At 43.3% G+C, this 24,274-nt stretch overlaps 1 protein-coding gene across 1 annotated transcript in view; it reads left to right on the forward strand.

Moving 5' to 3' along the window:
• EPHA10 (EPH receptor A10) overlaps positions 1–24,274 on the forward strand; it is a 615,889-nt gene that overhangs the window by 535,146 nt on the left and 56,469 nt on the right. Inside the window, exons 9-10 of the mRNA XM_075853250.1 lie at positions 2,902–2,957; positions 11,646–11,771. Of these exons, the coding sequence (XP_075709365.1) occupies positions 2,902–2,957; positions 11,646–11,771 (182 nt within the window). The remainder of the gene's footprint in view (positions 1–2,901; positions 2,958–11,645; positions 11,772–24,274) is intronic.

A 24,274-nucleotide genomic window follows, 5' to 3' on the forward strand; every position in this document is an offset into this window, starting at 1 on the left:
TTTTCAATTGATGAGACTGTTGACATTGTGAACAGGAGTCTGATGCAGTTGCCTAAATAAGCCGTTACAGGCCAATGTCAGAGTAATATCAATGTTATAAAGGAGTCATTCACTTCTGTTAAGAAAATCTCTGTGTTTCACTACTTGAAAAACTGGTCTCATAAGTTTCTGACCACTTATAAAATGTGTTCAAAGTGCTGCCCATTGTGTTGGATTGCCAATGCAACCCTCTTCTCCCACTCTTCACACACTGATAGCAACACCGCAGAAGAAATGCTAGCACAGGCTTCCAGTTTCCGTAATTTCAGTTGCTGCACATCTCGTATCTTCACAGCATAGACAATTGCCTTCAGATGACCCCAAAGATAAAAGATAAAAGTCTAAGGGGGTCAGATCGGTAGGCATTTCTACTGCGGTGTTGCTATCAGTGTGTGAAGAGTGGGAGAAGAGGGTTGCATTGACAATCCAACACAATGGGCAGCACTTTGAACACATTTTATAAGTGGTCAGAAACTTGCAAATAACTCATGAAATAATAAAGTAATGTTAAAACCAAGCACACCATTGTTTTTCTTGTGAAATTCTCGATAAGTTTGATGTGTCACATGACCCTCTTCCCATTGAAAAAACTAAAGTTGGATACAAAATGTCCGACTTCAAAATGGCCGCCATGGTCAACACCCAGCTTGAAAAGTTTCCCCCCTCCCATATACTAATGTGCCACAAACAGGAAGTTAATATCACCAACCATTCCCATTTTATTTAGGTGTATCCATATAAATGGCCCACCCTGTACTTTAAACAGTTAGGGCACGTTCAGACGTGGCAGAGTTTTTCCGCTGCAAATGTTGGTGCAGATTTGGGGCAATTACGCAACGAATCTACACCAACATTTGCATATTTGACAGGTAATTCAGACTTTGCGGATATCACTGCGGACTTGCAACAGATTTCAGTTTTTGCATTACAAAGGCTGAAATCCGCAGTGAAATTCTGCTTCTTCTCCGCAACATAATGTGCATGCTGCGGAGGGGAAATTCTGCACCGCAGCCTATGGTCCACAGCGGAGTTTTCCGCAACGTCTGAACTAACTTGCCTAAAAATGTATTGAAACAAATGTCAAAAACTACCGCTGGAGAATTCCACTGCGGACTGTCCGCAGCGGAATTCCACAGCAATTCCGCTACGTCTGAACCTGCCCTAAGGCCAGTTTCACACTGCTATATTACAGATGGTACAATGCTGAAAAGTTAGGAAGAAGTTTGGTTCTGTAGAACCACTTGCCATATTAAGAACGCATGAAACAGTCCTAATTCTGCCAATGCCGAAATTGAGTTCTCTGAATAAGTCAAAAACCTGTACTGGTTCTTTTTAAGACACAATGGCACCACAACTGTGACACATACATGTTAGGTCTGAAATTTTTCAAGAAAAATGCTTTAAAGGGCTTTTTCAGTGTTGTTTTTCTGTTGTGGTTTTCATGCAGAAAAAAATTAAGGAAAAATATTTTTTTTAGCAGTGAATGGGATTTTTGAAGTCTTAGTTGTAAGGATAAGAAGCACATGTTTTGTTTTGGAGCATTCTACCAAATCTCTACAGGTGATTTCCTAATATATGCAGAAAAGGCACCAGGATCAGTTTTAGGGGTGCCAACAATATAACATAACAAGAGTAATTATGCCAACACATTACTTACATTGAGAATAGTATACAATAGTTGTTAACAATCAGATGCTACAAAATATCCATTGCATATGACAGCAAAGCTCATCATAGTACAGCTGGCATCAGAATCTATATGGAATTACTGTGATTTATTATTGAAAGAAATATATAAAAAAGAAGAGAGTTTAAAAAAGGTGAGGGGGGAGGAATTATCCTCTAAGGTCGATTAGTAAGTTCTAAGCAAGTAATTGTACTAAGACCGGGACTGCTACCCAGGGAAACTAGCAACTGAAGAACAAGGTCAAAGTCCTGATCGAGTTTCTCCATTGTCATAATCCTCTAAAGGCCATTTATAAATTCCACTCTAGACCATGCCTCCATGGATTTCCAATGCTTGGGTATTCGCACTAGCAGCCCCAAGAAGATGTCACGAAAGTAGTGATGAAGACAACAAGGATAAGAGAGCAATATCAGGAAAGGGAGATAATTCAATGGTGTTAAATCTGCTGTACAACTCAAATATTCCATCAAGAAAAGGTTTAAGGATTCGGCAGAACCACCGGGTGGTTAAATATACTCCACTATCTGCCAGGTAGCAGAACTGGAAGGATATGTTTTATTTTAAGTATCTGGGCATCTAACACCTGCATAAGATCTATAAATCCTTTCCTGATTTTTCCCAGATAAGAAGAACCTGTGGGTGAGCTGGAAAACTTTTACCTAAATCAGCCTCCCATCGTTCTAAATATGCGTCCTCCGTGCCCCCACCATCGCACAGCAACTCGTAAACTAAGAAAACGTTCTAAGCAGAGAGCTGTGAATACAAAGCTGTTCAAATGATGTCAGAACCAACTGGTATCTTATTAAATCCAGAACATGCCTTTGTTCGGTTGTAGATCTTTTTGTGGCTATCACCGAGTAAAATCCACCGCAATATCTGCAACAAGATCTGCATGTTAATAAATATGGAATTACATGAAGATTTTGTGAGGTTGTTCTGAAGATTGTTTTCACTGCTTGGCTTACATGTACATATACACTAACAATACCTTTTTGTCCAATTTTCTAAATGTACTTATAAGAGTTAAAATAATGGTTTCATTTTGCATTCTTTTTCTTATCAATTTGCTTTTTATTTCATTTGCAACCCAGTCCCATAAATCATGTGTCCTACCTTATAATTCTTCACACTCATCATATGTAATTGTATGCAAATATTGTCCTCTCTTTCAACAGGCAGTGTGGCTACAGCAAGGCTAGTCAGGATGGAGATGAAGAACTCTACTTCCACTGTGAGTAGTTATTTCATTATGGGAAATGTCTTCTGATTATTGGCTAAAAAATAAAGACAACAACTTGGGAGGAATAATGTTTTGCAAAAGTAAAGCCGTTCATGCACTTTGGATAGCTGTTGGTCCGACAGCTGTTCCTCCTGACTCGGACACTAACGTGCACATGCAGCTGGATCAAGCATGCATGTTTATTTTAATGGGGAGAGGGGAATAAGCTGCTACCAGACATCTCTGGCAGTGACCTATCTCCCGCATATATGTTAAAATCAAACATATCTAATCCTTCTTTTTCCCTACTGCCATCTGCCAACGGGGAAGAGCATTGGAAGCCCCAAATACACATTAGATAATTTGCCAATCCCACCAATATTGGTGGATTTGGAATCACATTTTTCCAATGTTTAAGACATTCTTAAAGCCTTGTTCACACTAGAATATTTTTTTTCTTTAAACTTAGACCGCATTCACATAGTATTTTTTTAGGCGTGTAAATTTTAACAATGGTACAATTGTGGAACAAGCATGAGGAGGCAAGTATAAACAGATCAAGTCAGGGATTGTGTAAGTTACTGCCTAACGATACTACAATCTTAAATTGAGTTTACACTGGCAGATTTCTGCTCATGACAAGCGCGGATCGCCGATATAACATGGGCCGATGCAAACTTCATGGGGACAAGCGATCGTTAATATGATAGTTCCGCCCCCAAACAATTTGAATATTCTTGGCAGCTGTTTAAACGAGATGTCCTGCCGACTTCGATGATTTTATAGACCGCATAAAAGATGTGATCAGCCGACAAACGAGTGTTTGCTCATTTTTTGGCTGATCACTGGCATGCTTGCACAGGTCAATGAACGTGCGTTCGCCCGATCAGTGGCCTCTGCAAATTGGCCTTTAGGCAGGTATTAAGTATTAGGGCGAGGAAAGTTGGAGAGCAGAGAAAAAAATGAGGATGATGTTGTGAGGAAGTGCGATAACTGTAAGAAACTAAAGATTTACACAGAGACCAGACTGCAGCAAAATCTTGAGGCAGTCTGACAAATAACTCTAAGGCTGGGTTCACACGTGGCGGAATTTCACTTAAATTCCGCTGCGGACACTCCGCAGCGTTAATCCGCAGCGGAGCCGTTTGTCCATTGACTTACACTTTAATTTAGCAGTGTTCGTTTAGACGAGGCGTAAAATTCCGCTGCGGAGCATAGGCTGCGGAGCGGAATTTGGTGTCCGCAGCATGCTCTGTCTGTTGCGGAGCAGTGGCGGACTCATGGCGGAATTTCTCCATTGACTTCAATGGAGATTCTAATTTCCGCAATGAAGTCCGCAGCTGTCATGCACATGTTATGTGTGCTGCGGATCCGTCTTGCTTTTTTAACTTGACATTTCTTCATTCTGGCTGGACCTATGTATTTCTAGGTCTACAGCCAGACTGAGGAAGTCAATGGGGCTCCCGTAATGACGGGAGCGTTGCTAGGCGACGTCAGTAAATAGTCACTGTCCAGGGTGCTGAAAGAGTTAAGCGATCGGCAGTAACTGTTTCTGCACCCGGGACAGTGACTACCGATCCCAATATACATCTATCTGTAAAAAAAAATGAAGTTCATACTTACCGAGAACTCCCTGCTTCTGTCTCCAGTCCGGCCTCCCAGGATGACATTTCAGTCTAAGTGACGGCTGCAGCCAATCACAGGCTAATAACAGGCTGCAGCGGTCACATGGACTGCCGCGTCATCCAGGGAGGTCGGGCTGGATGCCGAAGGAGGGACGCGTCACCAAGACAACGGCCGGTAAGTATGAATTTCTTTGACTTTCACAAGGGAAAGTGCTGTCCCTTCTCTCTATCCTGCACTGATAGGGAGAAGGGAAGTACTTTTACCGCAGTCCGCAGCAGCTAGTCCGCATCAATTTACTGCACATTTTGTGCAGATCCGCAGCAGAATCTGCAACGCAGATTCTGTGCGGCATTGATGCGGACAGTTGCGGAGGAAATCCGCCACGTGTGGTCATGCCCTTATTCTTGCCCAGTTAAACCTGTATATTTTTATATGCAGGAGGGATAAGGCAACTGAATTGAATTGTACAATCAGTCCTCTATTGACCTCAATATCAAAATATAGGAAAATGCATATGTTTCTATTCTAGAGTGAACATTACATACTGAGGGAGATTTATCAATGCTGGAGCACTATTATGTAGCGTGAAGTAAACTTATCAAAAGGACTCTGAAGCCTCACCCTATTTTTCCAAAACAGGCACACATATCAGATAAAATGGTGCCAGGGATTCATAAATCTGGAATTCAGTCTTTTTTTTTCCTACAAAACAACTAATCCATCACAATATTGCCTTTTAATATTAGGATTATTGAACAGATGTACAGCAGAAAATAATGTGGTACCGTGTTAGCCAATAGAATCTACTGTATGTGATGTTAACACTTTTGTTTAAAAAAAGACAAAGGTTTTATAGGACTGATACCTTTATTGGCTAAGCATAAAAATTATAAGTTCCAGATTAAGCACAAAATATCATCGGTTTATTATAATTTTTTTATTTATAGTTTCACAGAACACAAAAATTAGTGGTTATGTTTTTCTTTTTGGGGGGAGGGTGGCAGGAATAGATTAAAAATTTTTTACCAAAAGATTATATAATACCGGTAGTAGCTCTGCAAATATATCTCTATTATGTCTCCTTAACTTTTCTGACCGAGGGAACATATCCCATGATATCGTAGCCTCATTCATTATTTTACACATTTCCAATCCTATTCCCTTGCAGAAAACATTCCACTGCCTGAAAAAAGTAGTAGTGGGCAGAAACAAAGAAAGGTGTTTTTTTTTAAATAAATAAATAAATAAATAAATAAATAAGAAACTATTACTGACTGCAAAAAAAAAAAAAGGATTTAGTTGAAATGAGACTTTTTCGAATTTCTGCTATTTTGGATCCAATATATTCATGATGTATGCAGCCGCTTGCTCAGGCTTCCTTTCAAACAAAGTAAACTCAGTCAATCAGAGAGTGTTTAAGACACCTTGTGTTGTTAGAATTCTGTGCAGTGTTCTCGTACTGTCAGCTTTCCTCACTGCTCGGCATGAAGCTTTGTCTTGGTGGGACATCTCTGGGTTATCAAGACGCTATGATTTCAGACAGGACTTGTCAAAGATAGACCAGATATGAGAGGCGATAACTTGATTTGATTTTTGGCGTATGTCATGTCAGTTTGCCATCTTCTGCTCCCTGAAGCATTTCACCAGCAGTCCTTGCCTCATTCCATTTCCAAGCTGCACCGTCTTATTAGAGCTGCTTGGGATTCCTAAATCCTTCTATTGTAAATAGCGAAGAGCTGCTTTGTTTATCACCGGTAACAGATTAAAAAGATGAGATTATTAAGAACAACTTAATTCTTCATAATAGAAATCCATGGTTTGTAAATATTACTGTATCACAGTGGGAATTTGATTATCTGTTCCCTAATCATACGGAACGTGCTAATGTTCCAGAAACATGATTTTAGATTATGGTCTAGTACATGTGTGCTCTCAGTCTAGAGATACTGCTTTTATTTATTCATAAGTAATACATTAAAGATGGTCATTACTCATGAACTACATATGCTGCATTGCCTACTGATGCTCGTACTATTAGGTGTAAAAAATATATTTATATATATTTTCCCTTATATGGGCTCCCCTCTGCCCCTTTCTATAATAGTGGTGGCACAGCCATCACCAGGCCCTATTTGGGGATGCCGGTGCTCTATACCTCCCCTATCACTATCCCACAGAAGCATCTCGTTCCTTTGTACAGTGACAGCACCACATCTTTTTACAAAAGGGATACTTATACAGTCCACAGGCTGTAAATGTGGGTACGTATTCACCCTCCTGAGAATTACAGTCCATAGGCTGCGACTGGGGTTATTTAGGCCACTCTCCTTACATTCTGCTTTGGTTGCTTTTTGCCATCACTATGGAAATGTTCTGTATGCGGCTTCTATTCAGATCAAAAGAAGCCTTATACAGCTATTTACAGATCGGCCCCCTAGCGATGCCAACTAGCAGAGAGGAACAGTGCTCTGCACTGACGTAACAGAGAACCATAGTTTTATCAAGTATATTAAGAAAATGTTACAAATAATTAATATTTTTGGTTTCTTAGAAAACATATCTAATAGTAGATGCACTTTAACATTGCATTACACAGATAGTAGAAAACCCCCATGGGCATTTTAATTACGGTTGATTGTAGTTGTAATCTTCTTCATAGAGCATGTTCCCTAATAACAACAAAAGTTTTAATATTCTATTTATCTGTTTTTTTAGTTAAATGGGGCTAATAGATTATGAATTTCCAAAGGAGACAAATACTTGCATCCCACTGGAGCTATTATTTTACTTGCAATAGGGCTCCTTATCCCCTACTCCCTCTCTAATTGTATTTATGAACCTGGAGGTTTAGGATGAACTAAGTTCTAAGATCCTTCAAGGTGCTGGAAAGGAGTGTGTAATGCATGAGTTTGTAGGGGGGGCAAGATGAATTTGCATAGTAAGTTCATCTTTATAGAATGCAATTATGTTCAGTAAGCAATTCTGTATCTGTTGCTACAATCAATGGGGGCCTCCTTGGGGTGTTGCAACTATAGGGGGACAGAGGTTGCATTCACACCCAGACCTTAGCATTAAGAGGACTTCAGCATTATAAATGGCATGTGCTGTAAGTTACTCCTTTAAATATAAAATACAATTGCTATGTAGAACTACATACAGATAGCATTTTTCAAAATACATGTAAAACCTTCAAAAAGTTGAGGGGATTAGCAATAATTTATACATAGCTGTGAGTGAGTGATAGTAATATCCCTTTCTGACAGAAGACATGTTATCTGCCAGTCTGTTGAAGGACATTGCATTGAGTACTTATAAAATGGGAAATTACGGAAGAGAGCTCTTAGTTAAATAACAAGATTATATACCATTTTAAACATCTTAAGTTCTTAAAATGTATTAGAACTTAAACAAATCCTCATTACTAAAAGGCTAAGGAAAGATATTTTCTGCCACTGCAAGACTAGACATTGAGAATGCCTAAGTAGGAGAGCACATCTGCCTTCATTTCTGTAAGTCGGCTTTAATTAGAATAAGTCTCCATTGCTCTACAAATACCATTCCATAATTTTGTTAGGTCATTGACAGGGTGATAGAGGACAAATTGTACTTGTCTCCCTTTTTACCTCCTTTTGTATGTCCCTTATACAAGACATTAGACAAGACATAAAGTAGACTCTGGGACCTACATCTGGGACCCTCACCTATCTCTAGAAAAGCATAGCTCAGCCTCGTCAGACAGTGGCTAGGAAGCAGCGGTAGCCAGACAAGGTAGGATGGGGGCCAGGGGGGCACTACAGATAGGTGAGGGTCCCAAAGTTTGGGCCCTCATCTATTGGACATTTATGCCATAAATGTCCAAGATGGGAAAAAATAAAGCTCAAAAAGGATGTGAACCAAGTATTATCCATTGACTGTGAACTACCAGGATGTGAGAGGCCATAACTTTCACATTCTTGTCTAGGGATAGGTGGTTGTGGCATTGTGCCACCAATAGGAGCACCATTTAAATGTTTTGGTATGTGGCTCTCAGCTCTTTGAATGACCCTGCACTTGATCATTCTGAATTTCACCAACTGTTTTGTTAATTTTGTGCATCAACCTGTTGTGTTACATGATGCATATTTACGATTTTGATTATGAACTTTTCTTGGAAATTAAGTTTGTATAGAAAGTACTTAGGGAATATGCTGAGCGACTGATAAAGAGTGAAATCTGTGAATTAATATATATATATATATATATGGATAGATAGATAGATAGATAGATTTTTTTTATATAAATATATATATATATATTTTTTTTATATATATATATATATATATATATATGTGGCTCACGGAAATACCTAACACATGCTAGATCTAAATTTTTCATATACAAGACCATGTTATGAATTGCTGGTGGGGTCTAAGGGGAGCTAGATTATTCTCTGCTTAATAAAAATCTGGATACCTGGATTTGAGCAGTTTTTCCTCTGAGCTTAGTTTCACCACCTGGTATCAAGAACACTGTACACAAAATTAACATTCACTCCTTGTCATGGCTTTGCTAATCACGAGCTGTTAGTGTATGTCTATAGCTGGCTGATAGACAGGGGACATGCATTTGTTTCACTTAATTGTAGGTTTCGGATGGATGAGTCGATCTAAAATGAGTTTCACCTGAATGTGTGGAGCTGGTCATGCAGAGCAAACTATAATCAGGGCAATATTTTTGCTATCACACAGGATAAATTGCGTATGGAAACTAGGCAGCTACTGCTTCAGAGTTCACATTACTTTGCTGATGTTTTCTACAAGTTGTTTCTGAAAGCTGTGGTCAGCCAGCAGTTAATAGCAACACTGTGTTTATTCTCGTGGGTCTGTGCAATAATATGTACCCATTTAATTGTTGGCGTGCCCCTTTAAGGAAAATTTATTTTTACAAAATGACCTATTTTTTAAATCAGTAGTGGATGCTGACATCATAGGCCCACTCTGTGCAAGAAGTGTGCACAATATAAATATGTTTGTCAGTGGCGTAGCTAGGACTTTAGCGAAACACTTCTGAGTGGGCCCCAATCCACATAGTATAATGACCCCTTAGTGGCCCCCTCACAGTATAATGCCCTTATAGCTGCCCCCACACATGATAATGCCCTTATAGCTGCCCCACACAATATAATGCTCCTATGATTTCCCCATACACAGCATAATGCTCCCATAGCTGCCCCACAAAGTATAATAACCCCTTAATGCACCTTACATAGTATAATGACCCCCCAGTGACTCCCACCCAGTATAATGACCCCTTAGTGGCCCCCACACAGTATATTGCCCTTATAGTGCCTCCCCACACAGAATAATGCCCCCATAGGTGCATCTACATGGTATAATGAACTATTAGTGCCCCCACGCAGTATGATTCCCCTATAGCTGTCCCCATACAGTTTAATGCCCCTATAGTGCCTCCTACACAGTATAATGCCCCTATAGTGCTTCCTACACAGTATAATGCCCCTAGTGTGCCTCCCACACTGTATAATGCCCCATAGCTGTCTCCATACAGTATAACGACCCTATAGTTGCCATTACACAGTAAAATGCCCCATAACTGCTCTCCACACAGTATAATGCTCCCATAACTGCCCTCCACAAAGTATAATGCCACATAGCTGCTCTGATACACTATACAGCCCCTATTGTTCCTCCCACACAGTATAATGCCCCCATTGCTGCTGCCACACAGTATAATGCCCCATAGCTACTCCCACACAGTATAATGCCCCATCGCTACCCCTACACAGTATAATGTCCCCATAGCTGCCCCACACAGTATAATGCCCCATAGCTGCCTACATACAGTATAATGCCCCCATAGCTGCCCTCATACAGTATAAAGCCCCATAGCTTCTCTGATACAGTATAATGCCCCTAAAGTTCCTCCCACCCAGTATAATGCCCCGCCACACAGTATAATGCCCCATAGCTGCTTCCACACAGTATAATGCCCCCATGGCTGCCCCTATGCAGTATAATGTCCACATAGCTGCCCCACACAGTATAATGCCCCATAGCTGCCCCATACAGTATAACACCCCATAGCTGCCTACATACAGTATAATGCCCCCATATCTGCCATCATACAGTATAAAGCCCCCAATAGCTGCCCATACAGTATAATGCCCCCACAGCTGCTTCATACAGTATAATGCCCCAATAGCTGACCCATGCAGTATAAAGCCTCCCATAGTTGCCCCATACAGTATAATGCCCCCAAAGGTGCCCCATACAGTATAATGCCCCCATAGCTGCTCCAAACATTTTAACACTACATAGGTGCCCCATACAGTATAAAGCCACCATAGCTGCCCCAAACAGTATAATGCCCCCATAGCTGCCCCATACAGTATAATGCCCCCATAGCTGCCCCATACAGTAAAATGCCCCATAGCTGGCCCGTACATTATAATGCCACCATAGCTGCCCCATACATTATAATGCCCCCAATGCTGCCCCCATACCTACTATAATGCCCCCTTAGTGGCCACTACACAGTATAATGTCCCATAGTGCCTAATAAAAAAATAATAAAATAAATATTTACCTATCCCCGTTCCCACAACGAGTGGAGGAGATCCATCTGCTCCTCTGCTCTGTACAGTGTGTGGATCTGAGCAGACAGGCACGACAACGTCACTACATTGCGCCTGTCTGTGCTGCAACTGATCAAACATTGATGGCCTATGCTAAGAATAAGAGCATCACTGTTAATATTCTAGATTAATAACCAGAAATGTCATAAACCGTTTATTTTCTGTGATGCTCGCTGATCATGAGAAAGAGTAATGTCATATGTTAGACTGCGCAATCACTCAGGCCATCAAATAATGATCGCGTATTTAAAACTAGTATAGAAATTTAGTTTTTACAAACAATGCAATTGGATTATTTTACTTGACCAATACTGATACAAATTTAATAATTATGGCTGTGACAAAATATAAGCTTTTATAATTGTAATAAAATAATTTGACAATTCACAATATAAAAATCTATTTGTGCATCTGACAATATTCCTGCATTTCTCTTTTAGTCAAAATACCTACAAGAAGAACGTACATTGATCCAGATACATGTGAAGATCCCATGCAAGCTGTCCATTTGTTTGCAAAAGAGTTAGATAATTCCAGCATCAAAATTGAAAGAATTCTTGGCACTGGTATGTATAGTACGGGTCGCTGTTAGTCTCGGGATTGTTTATGTGCATCTATTCTTCCAAGTTGTCTTTAACATTAATATTTAGTATAAGGAGATACAATTTAAATATTAAGGAACATTATTTTACACAAGGTTCTTAAACTTTTCACACTGTAGTCTTATCTGACAAATCCTGACAAACCAACGGCATGGCATCTTCCTATGGCACCATAACTACTAAGAATGCCGAAGTGTAGTTAAAGTGATTCTCAACTTTGGGCAGTCCCCACCCACCCCCAAAAAAACTGAAGAAAAAAACTGATACATGGTCTTTCACTGCTAGGACCTGTGTAATGCACAAACATTCTGGATCCTCTAGAGAGCGAGAAATACTCTTTGTAGCCACTCTCGGCTCTGGCTAATTGATGGGAGTTCCAAAGTCCGGAATCTTCTAGTAAGCTATCTGAAAACGGGTTTTCTAAACTAGACAATCCCTTTAATGACATCTCTTCCAAGGCATTGTTCACAAACCATAGCTCCTCAGACCACAAGTCTTATCTGCTTTACGGCTAGGCAGATTGACATGAGGTGTATTGCTGTCCTAGAAGTGTTGCTATCCACTGTCAGCTTGCTGAATGAAGGCAATTCACAATTGGCAATTTGGGAATGTGTGGTCTGTTCCTTGCTATTCATTAAAACCTGTCAAGTACCTCCGTTTCTTCAAAATCTGTCTATATTTTTACTGGTGCAATAAAATAAAGAGGATTTTTTTTTACGAAATAGTGGGTTTATGTTACAGTCAAGAACAAATTGTCATGTTCATCTTGAGATCTACTTCCTTCCAAATTGCGCAACAAAATTGTAAGTTAAATATCATAATATTCAAATTGGCAAGAAAACCTTCAAGCTTGTCACTAGCTTTAGAAGAACAGTAGCAGAGCAATAAAAAAAAAAATGTTGAACATGGTTGTGCTAACAATATTTCTGTTGAGATGTCTCTGTCACTTCCGAAGCTTTATAACCTACATTGACCAAAAGGTCTGCAGCAAAGTGTATAAAGGAAAGCAAGCCTGAATAAATACCTTTCTTAAATTTGACAGAAAAAAATAGGTACGCCACTCGGGAGCTGAATACATAACTCCTCTTGAAGAGGTGATTCAGTTCTGAAGATGTCTGATGCTCAGTAGTGTAGAGAATTTGCAGCCTTTTTTCAGTTTATATTCTCATTTACCTGCAGCTAGGATAGCATTAAATGATGCTGCTGATCTCTCTGCGAGGCATCGCAAGCTAACATCTGTTCTGAGAGGCTTTGCAGAAAACTGTCTGGAAATATGCTAAGTTACTAAATGATTTATTGATTTTCATCCGCTTTGCCGATGAAAACTTTAAAGCAAATTAATTCTATTCTTACAACCCTGAAGCTTTAATCACTTGAGCACGCCTAAACTTCAAGCTCGCTTCTTCAGGCTTCTTATTTTTTTAAAGATAAGTTCACTGTAAGGTTATGTTTTTTTTTCCTTAATGACAAGATAGCAAGATATGAAAAACATTAACTAATTCATGCCTGTAGGATTGAAAAAAGACAGAATTGTGCCAATTTCACATTTCAGGCTGTAGTATATTGCAAAAAGAATCTGGTAAATCCTTTATGAGATAAGAACAGTACAGTTATATTTTATTCTTACAAATCTACAGAGGTCCTTAAAGGGGATTTCCACTTTGGACAATCTCTTCTTGTTACAAAGGTTCCCCCAAAGATAAACCAGTTCTAGGGTGTCGCGCTGTTGGGACCGCTAGCAGTCAATTTTAATCTGTGGGGGAACCTAGCAGCAAGTGCTCATTGCCCCTGCAGCACCACTTTAGGAGAAATAAAACATTGCACAATTCCCATTTAAGTTAATGGGTTGTGCTTTTAATACACGGAGATAGAGATATACCCTCTGTAGTCCCTTTCTGCCCTGGATAATAGATGAGGTTCCGGAATAGAGCATGCCTCTATATTAACTCAGAATTCCTTCATTGGGTATTTGAAAATTATTATTTTTTTTATATATCAGACAATGCTGAATTCACACAAAGCATTTAGGAAAGACTTTCATAGCGTATTTAGCTGCATATTTTCTGCAGTTTTCTGGTTAAAAAAAAAACTTGGATTTTTACCCACAGTGAAATTTTTTGCAAAACTGCAACATTCTCTGTGCGTGACTATATGTGCTGGTTTTTATACTCTGAGTATTTGTCAGCACACAGCCACTAACCTATCCGTAGATATTAGAGCCTGTAATATAAAGGGCTAGCTAGGCTGGTGGACACGTGCAGACTAATACTTGTAGCATAAATAACAAAGGGTAACGGGAGCCTGGCGAAAATAACTTGGTTTAAGAAGTTTGTATTTGGGAATCCCCTTTTAAAAATCCTGTCTTTGCCCCTGCATTAGCCATTAGCACATAATCATAGTATCTGTAGTAATATATGCATTTAAAATAATTTGACGGAACATTCCTAGGTTAATCTCCACATACTACTTCTTCTTATGATCATGATTTTTATTAATGTGGATGATCTAAAGGGAAACTTTGATTCTTTTTTTTTCTAAATTTGAGCTCACCATTGGCAGATCTAATAACATATTTGTTAGGAAAACACCTGTTCCCTTAAGGTCGCTATGACAAATGTTCTAGCTTCTGGGCGGTTCTTCTTTTACCTTGAGCCTATCTCTCTTCTCTGTCCTTCTGCCAATCAGCTGTCTGGATGTATTAATACCTATCTTTTCCCACCCGTCTTTGCTTGTGAATTTTCCTATCTCCTGGTTTGCGATCAAGCTCCTGACTGCTCCTGCACTTCTGTTTTCTGGACCTCGTGCATACTGACCTCGGCTTGTCTGTCGTTAACCCTCTGCTTATCGATTCTGATTATCCGCTCCCGGCCTATTTTGACCGTGTCTTGTCCGATTACCTCTATTCCGTTACTGGACTTCAGTTAACCTTCTGGCTGTCTGGTTTACAGCTCAGGTTTGCCTGCATTGCACCTCTTATCCAAAACTACACTCTGTTAAGACAACCTGGGTTCTAAGCAGCAAAGTCCAACCCACCTTGTGGTCGGCTCTGGCGAACACCTTAGAGTAGCCTTAGACATTGCCGATCAGAGTGGTTACGGATTTGAGGTTGCGAGTTTATGTGCACACTTTCTCCCGGCAGACTCCAGCAGCCTTGAGTTATCGCTCCACTTGCATTTACATAACAATATTACTGTTTTGAAAGAAGCTAATTACCCATTGCTAACCAGTATTCCACCTGTAAACAAATTGCCCGCTGACAGTTCTTATGTGAAATCCGTATAAGTTTTTTTTTCTGCATATATGGATTTCTTCCAGCCCTCTGCAGCATGCAGGCTCGCGTTGTACTGCCAAAGTATTTTCTGCTCATACATCGGCTATTTACGACTGCCTCAGAGTCATCAGATAAAGGCAGTCAGTGATGTGCGCACTACTGAGTCCAGCTTAAAGGTATTGTGGGAACTGAAGGTAGCAGTGCCAGAACACATTGTACTTGCAGATGCTTCAGTGGTATCTCGCGTCATCAGTCAGGCAGCAGTACAGATTTTGCCAGTTACAGACGGCAAGTGGACAGGCGGAAAATGAACTAAGAGGTACACTTTAACGCCGAACAGTGCAAGGTTCTAATTATGTCCTTAAGCATTCGACTAGGTCACCTTTCATAAAATCCATTTCTAAGTATGTTTCCAGGGTCAATGATTTTCAGGCAATACTCTGAATGCATATTCATTAAAATATATAATTTATATACCGTACATCATTTAAACATGGAAGGACAGCTCCATACTCCAAGAGTAATAAGAGGCAAATCATATGCTCACTGGATACATAATTAAGGAAGGCGTATGATATTATTTAAAGTCACCAAGTAAATTAGCAGTTAAAGCGTCCTAAAGTCATCAAAGTGAATAAGTGATATTCAGTGTTCTAACAAGAGCCAGACAAATTCACGGAACATTGTAACTGATGGAAAGAGAACAATTCCCACTACGGGATCCAGCTGAGCTAATTACTTTACTTGAAGTGAAGGGGTCTAGGAGACATGCACACCAGTAGTATTGGGATTTACACAAGTTCCCACCAAGGGACCTGAGCTGTTTACAAATGGAAGAGTTAAAAGCTTTCATTAATAAAAACTCCACACATCCAAAATCTGCTGTGGCAGAATTTATTTGACCATGTTATATGTATTTAATATAATAGTAATAAATCATAGTCGGTTAGTATGCAGTACAATAGCACTTAATATGAGCATAGATACAGAATAACTAAAAGTTATCATCCCAATCCCCCCTGTTAAAATGCACATTTACCTCTGACGCCACTTATCTCCATGGTGAATAAAAGATCGAAACAGAAAAAAATTGTGTGGGATCCGTGTTTCACCAAATGTCAATGTTCATTCAGTGCACCTGCAAGGCCCAATTGTAGGCAAATCTCATTGAAATTGGCAGGATCCACCAGCAGAAAGTTTTCTATGGTTAAGTTTGTCAGGAAATTGCAGAAATAAAAGTTCCTTAATATGGAGAAGAAAAGCTCTTAGAATCTGCTTCACCAGTGTTATGACAATGAGCAAATTTCCAATATCAGGAGTGTATTTGGATATTGAAATATGGATCCATATCTCAAAATTTCAGTCTCTATTATTTGTAGTCAGCATACACGGCTTTGTAAAATGTAGCCATTGGTGAAATGATCCAAGTTTAACTCATCTTCTATAATATGTTTTTACCAGATCGATCCATTTACATGTAAAGTAATGAAAACATAACCTGCAGAGTTGTAAAGAATGTCAAACTCCCCACTAGAGATGAGCGAACTGGGACAACCGAACCCGGTTTCGGTCCGAACTTCCGGAAAAGTTCGGTTCGCAGCGAATCCGAACTTCACCGGGTTCGGCCGAACCCGTTTTGACCGAACCCGGCTACATTTTGGCGCCTGCCACATGTTACATCTAAAATGGAGGATTTCACAAGATCACCTGACATCACCTGACATCAGGCTACCCCATAATGCCTTGCAAACGGCTCTCCCAGCCAATCGGGAGGCAGCATAGGGGCGGGCTCAAGCCTGCAATAAAAGTCTATGCACGGAGCTCAGCGGCCATTTTACAGACAGGAGCTGTAGGGATAGCGTCTCTGTGCAGTAAGGGAAAGCTTTAGGAATCTAAAAGGCAGGAATCCAGCAATCGAAGGGGCTCATCCACTACTCACTACTCAGCCAGTGTGTGAATATGCTTTTATAAGGGGCTCATCCTCATTGCATCCAACTTGAAATACAGGCAGGCTTTGTAGTACTAAAACGCCCAGCATTCCCTGAGTGCACTGCAGTGTGGCTGATAGAAATTATCATTCATTGCCATTTGCCAAGCCAGTGTCAGTGTGTGAATACGCTTTTAGAAGGGGCTCATCCCCGGCCGTTAACATAACAAACAAATAACAATGCAACTTGCAATACAGGCAGCCTTTGTAGTAGAAGTAGTAGTACTACAAGGCCCAGCATTCCCTGAGTGCACTGCGGCGTGGCTGATAGAAATTCTCATTCATTGCAATTTGCCAAGCCAGTGTCAGTGTGTGAATACGCTTTTAGAAGGGGCTCATCCCCGGCCGTTAACATAACAAACAAATAACAATACAACTTGCAATACAGGCAGCCTTTGTAGTAGACGTAGTAGTACTACAAGGCCCAGCATTCCCTGAGTGCACTGCGGCGTGGCTGATAGAAACTCTCATTCATTGCCATTTGCCAAGCCAGTGTCAGTGTGTGAATACGCTTTTAGAAGGCGCTCAGAAGGGGCGGAGATGGAACCAACCGGGCCCTCTGAAATGCTGGCCAGGATGGCGAGCTGTATGCTTCGTTACTTGCGCGCTGACTCTCGTATTGTTAGCATGAAGCAAAGAGATGAGTACTGGATAGCCACACTTTTAGACCCTCGGTATAAAGCCAGAATGGGGGAGTTTTTTGCGCCTTCCGAGAGGGAGGCAAAATTGGCTTATTATCGAGAGAAGCTATGCAGCCAGCTTGTCACGGCTTCCAAACGGCAAACACCTGCTGCAAGCATGTCTGACCGGGGAGCCACTCTCCGCTCCCCACTGTCTCATCGTTCCACCGCCTCTGGCAGAGCTACCTCTGCAATAGGCGGCAGCAGCGGCAGCAGCAGCAGCCAATTCAGTTTGGAAAATATGATGACAACATTTTTACATCCAATACCCCGACCTGACACACATCGTAGTCACCAAAGGGATGTTCACCATCACCAGGTGCAGCACCTAAACAACCAGGTTCACTCGTACCTGGACTGTGCCCTTTCGCCGTCAGAAATGCTGATCCCAGACCCCATGGACTTCTGGGTCAGCAGATTGGATCATTGGCAAGAACTGGCCCAGTTTGCCATGTGTGTACTGTCTTGTCCACCCTCCAGTGTAGCGTCAGAGAGGGTATTCAGCGCGGCAGGGGGCTTCGTCACCCCTAAGCGAACAAGATTGTCCGCCAACAGCTTGGAAAATCTCACGTTTCTGAAAATGAATCAAGCTTGGATCAGTGAGGATTTTAAAACCCCTGTGCCTGATGCCACTGATTAGATCTGACATTGCTGCTGCTGCTGCCGCCTGCTACTGCCACCTGCTACTACGGGATTCTGTCCTGTCCACTCTTTTTTTAATGTGTTCCTGCTACTACCACTACCACCCTTGCTGTCTGTGTTGGCTACCTCTACTACCACCAATACACCTCCACTGCCGCCCGTCTGCTACAAGCAGGCCTGAGGCCTGCCCCACCACAGGGCTTTGTCCTGTGACTGTCGTCCAGTCTCTTTTTTTAATGTGCTGCTACTACTACTACCACCCTTGCTGTCTGTGTTGGCTACCTCTACTGCCACCAATACACCTCCACTGCCGTCTGCTACAAGCAGGCCTTAGGCCTCCCCCACCACAGGGCTTTGTCCTGTGACTGTCGTCCAGTTTCTTTTTTTAATGTGCTGCTGCTACTACTACTACCACCCTTGCTGTCTGTGTTAGCTACCTCTACTACCACCAATACACCTCCACTGCCGTCTGCTACAAGCAGGCCTGCCCCACCACAGGGCTTTGTCCTGTGACTGTCGTCCAGTCTCTTTTTTTAATGTGCTGCTGCTACTACTACTACCACCCTTGCTGTCTGTGTTGGCTACCTCTACTACCACCAATACACCTCCACTGCCGTCTGCTACAAGCAGGCCTGCCCCACCACAGGGCTTTGTCCTGTGACTGTCGTCCAGTCTCTTTTTTTAATGTGCTGCTACTAGTCTACTACTACCACCCTTGCTGTCTGTGTTGGCTACCTCTACTACCACCAATACACCTCCACTGCCGTCTGCTACAAGCAGAACTGAGGCCTGCCCCACCACAGGGCTTTGTCCTGTGACTGTCGTCCAGTCTCTTTTTTTTAATGTGCTGCTGCTGCTACTACTACTACCACCCTTGCTGTCTGTGTTGGCTACCTCTACTACCACCAATACACCTCCACTGCCGCCCGTCTGCTACAAGCAGGCCTGCCCCACCACAGGGCTTTGTCCTGTGACTGTCGTCCAGTCTCTTTTTTTAATGTGCTGCTACTACTACTACTACCACCCTTGCTGTCTGTGTTAGCTACCTCCACTACCACCAATACACCTCCAGTGCCGCCCGTCTGCTACAAGCAGGCCTGAGGCCTGCCCTCCCACAGGGCTTTGTCCTGTGACTGTCCAGTGTCTTTTAATGTGCTGCTACTACTCACCCTTGCCAATAAAAAGGGTCAATTTTTGGAGGGCTTGTCATAAGCCATTGCTTGTTGCTTTTACATCCATGTATGGAAGAACCTCGGCAGGCATCTGCCAAAAAAAAGGGTCAATTTTTGGAGGGCTTGTCAAAAGCCATTGCTTGTTGCTTTTACATCCATGTAATCCATCGCTTTAGAAGTTCGTAGGCATTTAAGCACGCCCTCCTGGACTTGCAGCGTCAAAACAATCTCCCAGAACACAGCCTGATTTGCGACGTTCCAACATGCTGGAATTCCACCCTGCACATGTTGAACCGTCTGTACGAACAGCGGAAAGCCGTGAATGATTTCCTGATGTAGCAGAAGGGCAGCGTTTGGAGCCAGTGTAATTTCGAGCTCAGGCACTGGCAGCTGGTTAGAGATGCATGTCGCGTTTTGAGGCCCTTTGAAGAGGCCACACGATTTGTGAGCCGTGACGCTAGCGGAATGAACGATGTTATGCCGCTGATATTCATTATGGAGCAAACGCTCACAGCGATGATTCAGCAAAGGATGGAGGAAGGATCACATCTGGCTATGGATGTTGAGGAGGAGGAGGATGAGGATGAGGAAACAGGACCTGAAGAGGAGCTGGATTTGGAGATGGAATCACAGGAAGGGATAGGGGACGAGGCAGCCGCACAACATGACAGTGATGGTGGTGATGACGAGTCTGACGACGACCTTGATGATGGACAACCATGGCAGTATGGGACGGAGATGGAACCAACCGGGCCCTCTGAAATGCTGGCCAGGATGGCGAGCTGTATGCTTCGTTACTTGCGCGCTGACTCTCGTATTGTTAGCATGAAGCAAAGAGATGAGTACTGGATAGCCACACTTTTAGACCCTCGGTATAAAGCCAGAATGGGGGAGTTTTTTGCGCCTTCCGAGAGGGAGGCAAAATTGGCTTATTATCGAGAGAAGCTATGCAGCCAGCTTGTGACGGCTTTCAAACGGCAAACACCTGCTGCAAGCATGTCTGACCGGGGAGCCACTCTCCGCTCCCCACTGTCTCATCGTTCCACCACCTCTGGCAGAGCAGCAGCCAATTCAGTTTGGAAAATATGATGACAACATTTTTACATCCAATACCCCGACCTGACACACATCGTAGTCACCAAAGGGATGTTCACCATCACCAGGTGCAGCAACTAAACAACCAGGTTCACTCGTACCTGGACTGTGCCCTTTCGCCGTCAGAAATGCTGATCCCAGACCCCATGGACTTCTGGGTCAGCAGATTGGATCATTGGCAAGAACTGGCCCAGTTTGCCATGGTGTACTGTCTTGCCCACCCTCCAGTGTAGCGTCAGAGAGGGTATTCAGCGCGGCAGGGGGCTTCGTCACCCCTAAGCGAACAAGATTGTCCGCCAACAGCTTGGAAAATCTCACGTTTCTGAAAATGAATCAAGCTTGGATCAGTGAGGATTTTAAAACCCCTGTGCCTGATGCCACTGATTAGATCTGAAATTGCTGCTGCTGCTGCTGCCGCCTGCTACTGCCGCCTGGTACTACGGGATTCTGTCCTGTCCACTCTTTTTTTAATGTGCTGCTGCTACTACCACCCTTGCTGTCTGTGTTGGCTACCTCTACTACCACCAATACACCTCCACTGCCGCCCATCTGCTACAAGCAGGCCTGAGGCCTGCCCCACCACAGGGCTTTGTCCTGTGACTGTCGTCCAGTCTCTTTTTTTAATGTGCTGCTACTACTACTACCACCCTTGCTGTCTGTGTTGGCTACCTCTACTACCACCAATACACCTCCACTGCCGTCTGCTACAAGCAGGCCTGCCCCACCACAGGGCTTTGTCCTGTGACTGTCGTCCAGTCTCTTTTTTTAATGTGCTGCTGCTACTACTACCACCACCCTTGCTGTCTGTGTTGGCTACCTCTACTACCACCAATACACCTCCACTGCCGCCCATCTGCTACAAGCAGGCCTGAGGCCTCCCCCACCACAGGGCTTTGCCCTGTGACTGTCGTCCAGTTTCTTTTTTTTAATGTGCTGCTGCTACTACTACTACCACCCTTGCTATCTGTGTTAGCTACCTCTACTACCACCAATACACCTCCACTGCCGTCTGCTACAAGCAGGCCTGCCCCACCACAGGGCTTTGTCCTGTGACTGTCGTCCAGTCTCTTTTTTTAATGTGCTGCTGCTACTACTACCACCACCCTTGCTGTCTGTGTTGGCTACCTCTACTACCACCAATACACCTCCACTGCCGCCCGTCTGCTACAAGCAGGCCTGAGGCCTGCCCCACCACAGGTCTTTGTCCTGTGACTGTCGTCCAGTCTCTTTTTTTAATGTGCTGCTACTACTACTACCACCCTTGCTGTCTGTGTTGGCTACCTCTACTACCACCAATACACCTCCACTGCCGCCCGTCTGCTACAAGCAGGCCTGCCCCACCACAGGGCTTTGTCCTGTGACTGTCGTCCAGTCTCTTTTTTTAATGTGCTGCTACTAGTCTACTACTACCACCCTTGCTGTCTGTGTTGGCTACCTCTACTACCACCAATACACCTCCACTGCCGTCTGCTACAAGCAGGCCTGCCCCACCACAGGGCTTTGTCCTGTGACTGTCGTCCAGTCTCTTTTTTTAATGTGCTGCTGCTACTACTACTGCCACCCTTGCTATCTGTGTTGGCTACCTCTACTACCACCAATACACCTCCACTGCCGCCCGTCTGCTACAAGCAGGCCTGCCCCACCACAGGGCTTTGTCGTCCTGTGACTGTCGTCCAGTCTCTTTTTTTAATGTGCTGCTACTAGTCTACTACTACCACCCTTGCTGTCTGTGTTGGCTACCTCTACTACCACCAATACACCTCCACTGCCGTCTGCTACAAGCAGGCCTGCCCCACCACAGGGCTTTGTCCTGTGACTGTCGTCCAGTCTCTTTTTTTAATGTGCTGCTGCTACTACTACTACTACCACCCTTGCTGTCTGTGTTGGCTACCTCTACTACCACCAATACACCTCCACTGCCGTCTGCTACAAGCAGGCCTGAGGCCTGCCCCACCACAGGGCTTTGTCCTGTGACTGTCGTCCAGTCTCTTTTTTTAATGTGCTGCTGCTACTACTACTACCACCCTTGCTGTCTGTGTTGGCTACCTCTACTACCACCAATACACCTCCACTGCCGTCTGCTACAAGCAGACCTGAGGCCTGCCCCACCACAGGGCTTTGTCCTGTGACTGTCATCCAGTCTCTTTTTTTTAATGTGCTGCTGCTGCTACTACTACTACCACCCTTGCTGTCTGTGTTGGCTACCTCTACTACCACCAATACACCTCCACTGCCGCCCGTCTGCTACAAGCAGGCCTGCCCCACCACAGGGCTTTGTCCTGTGACTGTCGTCCAGTCTCTTTTTTTAATGTGCTGCTACTAGTCTACTACTACCACCCTTGCTGTCTGTGTTGGCTACCTCTACTACCACCAATACACCTCCACTGCCGTCTGCTACAAGCAGGCCTGCCCCACCACAGGGCTTTGTCCTGTGACTGTCGTCCAGTCTCTTTTTTTAATGTGCTGCTGCTACTACTACTACTACCACCCTTGCTGTCTGTGTTGGCTACCTCTACTACCACCAATACACCTCCACTGCCGTCTGCTACAAGCAGGCCTGAGGCCTGCCCCACCACAGGGCTTTGTCCTGTGACTGTCGTCCAGTCTCTTTTTTTAATGTGCTGCTGCTACTACTACTACCACCCTTGCTGTCTGTGTTGGCTACCTCTACTACCACCAATACACCTCCACTGCCGTCTGCTACAAGCAGGCCTGAGGCCTGCCCCACCACAGGGCTTTGTCCTGTGACTGTCGTCCAGTCTCTTTTTTTTAATGTGCTGCTGCTGCTACTACTACTACCACCCTTGCTGTCTGTGTTGGCTACCTCTACTACCACCAATACACGTCCACTGCCGCCCGTCTGCTACAAGCAGGCCTGCCCCACCACAGGGCTTTGTCCTGTGACTGTCGTCCAGTCTCTTTTTTTAATGTTCTGCAACTACTACTACTACCACCCTTGTTGTCTGTGTTAGCTACCCCTACTACCACCAATACACCTCCAGTGCCGCCCGTCTTCTACAAGCAGGCCTGAGGCCTGCCCCACCACAGGGCTTTGTCCTGTGACTGTCCAGTGTCTTTTAATGTGCTGCTACTACTCACCCTTGCCAATAAAAAGGGTCAATTTTTGGAGGGCTTGTGAAAAGCCATTGCTTGTTGCTTTTACATCCATGTATGGAAGAACCCCGGCAGGCATCTGCCAAAAAAAAGGGTCAATTTTTGGAGGGCTTGTGAAAAGGCATTGCTTGTTGCTTTTACATCCATGTATGGAAGAACCCCGGCAGGCATCTGCCAATAAAAAGGGTCAATTTTTGGAGGGCTTGTCATAAGCCATTGCTTGTTGCTTTTACATTCATGTATGGAAGAACCTCGGCAGGCATCTGCCAAAAAAAAGGGTCAATTTTTGGAGGGCTTGTCAAAAGCCATTGCTTGTTGCTTTTACATCCATGTATGGAAGAACCCCAGCAGGCATCTGCCAATAAAAAGGGTCAATTTTTGGAGGGCTTGTGAAAAGCCATTGCTTGTTGCTTTTACATCCATGTATGGAAGAACCCCGGCAGGCATCTGCCAAAAAAAAGGGTCAATTTTTGGAGGGCTTGTCAAAAGCCATTGCTTGTTGCTTT

The sequence above is a fragment of the Rhinoderma darwinii genome, chromosome 2 (assembly GCF_050947455.1).
Source record: "Rhinoderma darwinii isolate aRhiDar2 chromosome 2, aRhiDar2.hap1, whole genome shotgun sequence".
Taxonomy (NCBI): Eukaryota; Metazoa; Chordata; class Amphibia; order Anura; family Rhinodermatidae; genus Rhinoderma; species Rhinoderma darwinii.